General features: G+C 52.4%; 1 protein-coding gene across 5 annotated transcripts in view; it reads left to right on the forward strand.

The window, feature by feature from the left end:
• fhod1 (formin homology 2 domain containing 1) overlaps positions 1–8,447 on the forward strand; it is a 40,515-nt gene that overhangs the window by 15,626 nt on the left and 16,442 nt on the right. For 3 of the 5 annotated variants that reach the window (XM_086191835.1, XM_086191841.1, XM_086191859.1), the window contains exons 6-11: positions 1,888–1,982; positions 2,515–2,626; positions 2,741–2,835; positions 2,933–3,076; positions 3,316–3,698; positions 5,658–5,765. In XM_086191835.1, the coding sequence (XP_086047961.1) occupies positions 1,888–1,982; positions 2,515–2,626; positions 2,741–2,835; positions 2,933–3,076; positions 3,316–3,698; positions 5,658–5,765 (937 nt within the window). The remainder of the gene's footprint in view (positions 1–1,887; positions 1,983–2,514; positions 2,627–2,740; positions 2,836–2,932; positions 3,077–3,315; positions 3,699–5,657; positions 5,766–8,447) is intronic. The other 2 variants (XM_086191851.1, XM_086191868.1) reach the window with 2 other exon arrangements.

The raw sequence follows: 8,447 nt of genomic DNA on the forward strand, positions 1-8,447 counted from the left end.
ACCATCACTGGCCTGCAGGGGAGCCCCACAGCCAACAAAGCAATGGCAACCATCCATAGCAGCAAATGGTATTTAGCAGAGAAATACTTCAACTGAGGGAAGGGGGTGCAACGCCGCCTACTCAGGAGGGATCGGAGTGTTTGGCGGAAGGTTAGCGCCAACAGCACTCAGGTCAGCCCGTAACAGAAGGTATTTGGCGTACACAAGGGGGAATAAAACTCCCGTCAGCCAAGTGTGAACACAAACACTTACACAGGAGTAAACCATCCACTGGGAGAAGGGGCGAGAATGCTGCCTTCACCAGCAGAGGTTCCAGGCTATCAAGAGAATCGAAAAAATATCAGCCCACCACGCGAACGCTCCGGCAGGAATTAAATGAGAAATCAAGCACCGTTATCAGTCCCGGCGGAAGCAATCAGAGTTAACACAAAACAAGCCCCCACAAAACTGGGAGCGGGGAGCGCAACGCTACCTTCACCGTCAGTGACCGCAACTTACACAGCTGTAAGTAAAGATGCTTTAGCGAACACCGCCGCTATTCCAAACAAGCAAATCAAAGCTAACAAAGATAATCAGTCGCTGGGGAGAGGGAGCGCGGACGCTGCCTACACCAACAACCGTTGACACACAGTAAGCAAGTTAATAGTTATCATGAGATGCTGGCAAACAAACCAAAAAAAGACAGCCGTCCCAGCCCTTGGACGGCGACCTTCGCTGCTCCTACCAACACAGTCACAGGACTTCCAGCGACAGTGCAGACAAGAAATATTGACTGACGAAATCAGGGTCTAAAAGTTTAGAATAGAGTTTAGCCAAAATGGTACCTGATGCATACAGATGGCACGCGAGAAGAAAAAAGGAACAGGCTGGCTACCTGCCTGTTAGCAGCAGCAGCAGCAGCAGCTCAGGCTGCCTGTTAGCAGCAGCAGCAGCTCAGGCTGCCTGTTAGCAGCAGCAGCAGCAGCTCAGGCTGCCTGTTAGCAGCAGCAGCAGCAGCAGCTCAGGCTGCCTGTTAGCAGCAGCAGCAGCAGCAGCTCAGGCTGCCTGTTAGCAGCAGCAGCAGCAGCAGCAGCAGCTCAGGCTGCCTGTTAGCAGCAGCAGCAGCAGCAGCAGCAGCAGCAGCAGCAGCAGCTCAGGCTGCCTGTTAGCAACAGCAGCAGCTCAGGCTGCCTGTTAGCAACAGCAGCAGCTCAGGCTGCCTGTTAGCAACAGCAGCAGCTCAGGCTGCCTGTTAGCAGCAACAGCAGCAGCTCAGGCTGCCTGTTAGCAGCAGCAGCAGCAGCTCAGGCTGCCTGTTAGCAGCAGCAGCAGCTCAGGCTGCCTGTTAGCAGCAGCAGCAGCTCAGGCTGCCTGTTAGCAACAGCAGCAGCTCAGGCTGCCTGTTAGCAGCAACAGCAGCAGCTCAGGCTGCCTGTTAGCAGCAGCAGCAGCAGCTCAGGCTGCCTGTTAGCAGCAGCAGCAGCTCAGGCTGCCTGTTAGCAGCAGCAGCAGCTCAGGCTGCCTGTTAGCAGCAGCAGCAGCTCAGGCTGCCTGTTAGCAGCCATGACTGGCCCCAGTGTCCGGTAGGAAGAACTGGAAGTGTCTGGAGCTTTTAAAACACACATCATTTTGTTGGTTTCTGATGAGGTTGCTCTAATGTGATGGATGGCAATGTTGATGTCTTAACAACTCTAAAACCAGTCAAATGAAACCACACACACACACACACACACACACACTTTATATGTCGCACTGTGAAGCCATGAAGGATGGAAACACACTAACAAGAGCTGAGTCAGCACTGCAGATTATAGGTTTGTCTGGAGCTGACGGACGCCGACATGAAAACTGATCTGTGTGTGTGTGTGTGTGTGTGTGTGTGTGTGGTGTGCGTGTGCGTACGTGCAGCTCTCAGTCAGATCATGCTGTTTGTGGATGGGATGAACGGCGTGATAAACCACAGTGAGACGGTGGAGTGGCTCTACATGCTCACAGGAAGTCTGGTGAGTCCTTCACAATTAACTACTGCTGGTTTGATCCTCATCGTTGACATGTGAGATTGATTCTGTCGGGACAGCACCCGCTGTCTAAGATCAAGCAAACACGGCAGAAACCTCAAGTCCAGCTGACCTGGAGGCTTCATCTTGAGGGAACGGTTCCATCATGACTTAAGATGAAATGTGTGACCGCAGAGCAGTTTGTCCACCAAAGGCGGCACAGGAAGTTGCATGCATTCATACGTAGCTGAGAGCCATAAAACAGGCACTCAATGTGTGGTCTGGGGACTCCAGAGGGTCCTCGAGGGTCTTTTGGATGGTCCTCTGGAAAACAGTTCTCTCTTATTTACACAAATCATGTCACCTTTGAATGTGTAATAAGATCATCGTTTCCTGAAGCAGTGGGAGGAGCTCTAGATTAAAGCTATTTACTGATGTGACTATGGGTGAAGGATGGAGGGATGGATGATGTGGGGAGTGACAGAGTGCTGTGCTGCCACCTGGTGGACAGACACTGAACATCCTGGTGTGTCCTCAGTCTCGCCTGGTGGTGAAAACCGCTTTGAAGCTGCTCATTGTCTTCGTGGAATATTCAGAGTCTAACAGCCCTCTGCTGATCAACGCCGTCAACAAGGTGGACCAGAGGAGAGGTACACACGCGCACACACACACAAGTATACATAAGAATGTAGTTATACATATGCACGTGTGCACACATGCTTCTGACAGCTCAGGTGAAGTAGCAAGTACTTTGTGTGTGGCAGGTGTGAAGGCGTGGAGCTATCTGATGGAGGTTCTGGAGGAGAGAAACGGGTCTGACACTGAGCTGCTCATGTTCGCCATGACCCTCATCAACAAGGTGAACACGACATGGGGCCTCCTCAACACGCAGACACCCCTCACACAACAGTTGTGTAATTATGTGTGTGTGTGTGTGTGTGTGTGTGTGTGGTCAGACCCTGGCCGTGCTTCCTGACCAGGACTCCTTCTATGATGTGACGGACAGCCTGGAGCAGCTTGGGATGGAGACAGTCATCCACAAGCACATGAGCAACAAGGGGACAGAGGCAGACCTGCGGGCCCAGTTCACCATCTATGAGGTACCCAACCTGTGACCTGCACCCCCACCCATGACATCACTTCCTCCTTTGTGTTGGCCTTTAAACTAGGAAGATGAAGGAGCATGGCGCCACCAGCTGGACTATTGATTAGTATTGTTTGTATGATTTTAGATTTTCGTGTAAATGTGTCTCCCTCTCTGTGATTTAAAACCTGTGTGTGTGTGTGTGTGTGTGTGTGTGTGTGTGTGTGTGTGTGTGTGTGTGTGTGTGTGTTTTAGACCTCTCTGAGGTACGAGGATGGCGAGATGGACAGCGAATCCTCCCCTCACCTTCGCAAGGAGCGGAGGAAGATGGCTGTTGTTGAGCTGGAAGGTCGAAAGAGTCGCCGCTCATCCAGTCAGAACCTCCCGGATCTTCTGCCGCCACCACCCTCCACATCCCCCTGCTCATCTCCTACCCCCCCTGCCTTCCTCTCCCCCTCCTCCCCCATCTCTAGCCCCACAGCAGGATCCAACAGAAGAGAGTCCCCTCTGTTAACCTCTGACCCCGCCAGCCCTACCTCCAGTCCTTCAGGATCCCAAAGGGGGTCTCCTCTGCCTCCCCATGGCGATACCAACACCATCGTAACCACAGAAGAGGAAGGAAAGTCACCGTGTTGCGCGTAAGTTTGCACAACTTTCAATCCTTGCTCCTGCAGAACTGTCAGAACTGCCAATCAGAGAACCCACAGTTCTCACCGTGGGCCCTGCCGGGTCCGTCCACGTTTGACTTCTGGTCATGTCTGATGATATCTGCATATTTAATGAGATGATGCTGTATTTGCATATTAACGTTACACACATATAAGATTTGAGCGAGTAGCTTGCTGACCAAGAGACCAATCACAAGTCAGAGTAACTGGACTTGATGACTGCTGACAACTTGGAGAAGAGTTTTGTCGTGGCAGCAACAGGAAGTGAGCTGAGACCTGTGGTGGGTCGCGCGTCCTCTCTGGACCACATTAGGTGCATTTGACTTTGACATCGTTGTTTGAGTTCATTTTTCTGCTGGTGACACTCACAGCGGTGCCTGAATGGACCGGTTTGTCAGTAGAGACGCTGCAGCTTTCATCATGATGATCATCAGTTATCAGGATTAATTTCCGGTTCTATGACAGACAGAACGTGTCTGCTGGGCTCCTTTCCGGGATTTTAAAATCACATTTGGAGACATGGCGAGCCATTTTCCGGTCATTTATGGATGTCAGGACACATCTGATCTCATTGATTGATCTCTTGTACATAACACAAAAAACATCAGACATCTCTGTTGTCAGCAGTGAACATTTGATGTCTGTTCTCCATCAAAGGAAAACATACCAGCAAGAAGTAGGTGGAGCCTTGAGCCTCTTGAGCCTGATGGCCACGCCCACTTTATTAGAACAATCTATAAAAATGAAAGACAGAATGTCTTGCGTCACAGAAACTGATCTCATGTATTCAGGGGCTAGGGTCACCAGTCCTAGAACGAGACTCTGGTCCACACTGGTGGTGCAGTTGCTGTATTTGACCACTGGATGTCAGCAGCAGACTGTAATGTCAGTCACACTTATATTTGGTATTATGCTGATATCAGTTAATGTTTTAATAACAGTTGTGTCAGGTTATCAGGGGTTAGACATGATGTCTAGTTTGGAGTGTCTCAAGTGAGGTCACCTCACCACGGTAACTGGTCTGGCTCTGCTCCTGGCTCTGGCTCGGGGTCTGCTCCTGGCTCTGCTCCTGGCCCTGGATCTGGCTCTGCTTCTGGCTCTGTGTCTGGCTCTGATCCTGGGTCTGGGTCTGGGTCTGCTCCTGGGTCTTGCTATGCTCCTGGCTCTGTGTCTGGCTCTGCTCCTTGCTCTGGGTCTGGGTCTGCTCCTGGCTCTGGGCCTGCTTCTGGGTCTGCTCCTGGGTCTGGCTCTGCTCCTGGCTCTGGCTCTGGCTCTGGCTCTGCTCCTGGCTCTGTTCCTGGATCTGGCTCTGGCTCTGGCTCTGCTCCTTGCTCTGTGTCTGGCTCTGCTCCTGGATCTGGGTCTGGCTCTGCTCCTGGATCTGGGTCTGGCTCTGCTTCTAGGTCTGGGTCTGGGTCTGCTCCTGGGTCTGGGTCTGGGTCTGCTCCTGGGTCTGCTCCTGGCTCTGGGTCTGGCTCTGGGTCTGGGTCTGCTCCTGGCTCTGGGTCTGGCTCTTCTCCTGGCTCTGGCACTGGCTCTGCTCCTGGCTCTGGCTCTGGGTCTGCTCCTGGCTCTGGCTCTGGCTCTGCTCCTGGCTCTGGCTCTGCTCCTGGGTCTGCTCCTGGCTCTGGCTATGCTCCTGGCTCTGGTTCTGGCTCTGCTCCTGGGTCTTGCTATGCTCCTGGCTCTGTGTCTGGCTTTGCTCCTGGGTCTGGATCTGGGTCTGCTCCTGGCTCTGGCTCTGGCTCTGGGTCTGGGTCTGCTCCTGGCTCTGGGTCTGGGTCTGGGTCTGCTCCTGGCTCTGGTGTTTTGTGGGTGTCTTGGTGCAGGATTCTTAGTTAAACTGCTGGTGTTTCCTTCTGTGCCTCCTCACCCCCATCCCCCACCTCACCCCTTGTGCTACCTGCCACCACGTCACTGGACCACCAGGGGTCGCTCTTTCCTCAGTCATCATATGTCTGCTCTGGGTCTTAACAGGAAGTCAAGGCTCTTCTCTAAAACCAGCTCCTTCTCTGAGGAGCCGCCAGCCAACAGCAGGTCGGTGACACACACTCATTCTCACACACACACTCACACACACACACACACACTCTCTCACACACACATACAAACACACACACTCACTCTCACAGACACACACACACACACTCACTCTCACACACACACACTCACTCTCACAGACACACACACACACACTCACTCTCACACACACACACACACACTCACTCTCACACACACACACTCTCACACACACACACTCTCACTCTCACACACTCACACTCACTCTCAGACACACAGACACACACTCACTCTCACAGACACACAGACACACACTCACTCTCACACTCAGACACACTCACTCTCACACACTCGCTCTCACAGACACACACACACACTCTCACACACACACACACACTCTCACACACACACACTCACTCTCACACACACTCACTCTCACACACACTCACTCTCACACACACTCTCACACACACTCACTCTCACACACACTCACTCTCACACACACACTCACTCTCACACACACACACACTCACTCTCACACACACTCTCACTCACACACACACTCACTCACTCTCACACACTCACTCTCACTCACACACACTCACTCACTCACTCTCACGCACACTCACTCACACACACTCACGCACACACACTCACGCTCACTCACTCACACACACTCACGCACACTCACTCTCACACACTCACGCACACTCACGCTCACACACTCACGCACACTCACTCTCACACACTCACGCACACTCACTCTCACACACTCACTCTCACTCACACACACACACTTACTCTCACTCTCACTCACACACTCACTCTCACTCACACACACACTCACTCACTCTCACACACACTTACTCTCACACTCACTCTCACTCGCACACTCACGCACACTCATTCTCACACGCACACTCACGCACACTCACTCTCACACACATTCACTCTCACACACACTCACTCTCACTCACTCACACACACACTCACTCACACACACACTCACTCTCACTCACACACACTTACTCTCACACTCTCAGACACACTCACTCTCACACACTCGCTCTTACAGACACACACACTCACTCTCACACACTCACACACACTCACTCACACACACACTCACACTCTCACACACACACACACTCACTCTCACACACTCACTCTCACACACTCACTCTCACACTCACTCACACACACTCACTCACACACTCACTCTCACACACACTCACACTCACTCTCACTCACTCACACACTCACTCTCACACACACTCACTCTCACTCACACACATACTCACTCACTCTCACTCACTCACTCTCACACACTCACTCTCACTCACACACACACTCACTCACACACTCACGCACACACACTCACGTCACTCACTCACACACACTCACGCACACACACTCAGGCACACTCACTCTCACACACTCACGCACACTCACTCTCGCACACTCACTCTCACTCACACACACACTTACTCTCACTCTCTCACACTCACTCACACACACACTCACTCACACACACACACACACTCACTCGCTCACTCACACACACACTCACTCACACACACTCGCTCGCTCACTCACACACACTCACTCACACACTCACTCTCACTCACACACACTCGCTCACTCACACACGCACACTCACTCTCACACGCACACTCTCGCTCACACTCACTCGCTCACTCACACACGCACACTCACTCTCACACACTCACTCACACACACTCACGCACACTCACTCTCACACACTCACGCACACTCACTCTCACACACTCACACACACTCACTCTCACACACTCACGCACACTCACGCTCACACACTCACGCACACTCACTCTCACACACTCACGCACACTCACTCTCACACACTCACTCTCACTCACACACACACACACTTACTCTCACTCACACACTCACTCTCACTCACACACACACTCACTCACTCTCACACACACTTACTCTCACTCTCACTCTCACTCGCACACTCACGCACACTCATTCTCACACGCACACTCACGCACACTCACTCTAACACACATTCACTCTCACACACACTCACTCTCACTCACTCACACACACACTCACTCACACACACACTCACTCTCACTCACACACACTTACTCTCACACTCTCAGACACACTCACTCTCACACACTCACTCTCACTCACACACACACTCACTCACACACTCACGCACACACACTCACGTCACTCACTCACACACACTCACGCACACACACTCAGGCACACTCACTCTCACACACTCACGCACACTCACTCTCGCACACTCACTCTCACTCACACACACACTTACTCTCACTCTCTCACACTCACTCACACACACACTCACTCACACACACACACACACACTCACTCGCTCACTCACACACACACTCACTCACACACGCTCGCTCACTCACACACACTCACTCACACACTCACTCTCACTCACACACACTCGCTCACTCACACACGCACACTCACTCTCACACGCACACTCTCGCTCACACTCACTCGCTCACTCACACACGCACACTCACTCTCACACGCACACTCTCGCTCACACTCACTCGCTCACTCACACACACACACACACTCACTCTCACACACACTCACTCTCACACACACTCACTCTCACACACACACTCACTCTCACTCACACACACTTACTCTCACACTCTCACT

This window comes from Aulostomus chinensis, chromosome 2 (genome assembly GCF_037954235.1).
Source record: "Aulostomus chinensis isolate RoL2024-O1b breed Wild chromosome 2, RoL_Achi_v1.0, whole genome shotgun sequence".
Classification (NCBI taxonomy): domain Eukaryota; kingdom Metazoa; phylum Chordata; class Actinopteri; order Syngnathiformes; family Aulostomidae; genus Aulostomus; species Aulostomus chinensis.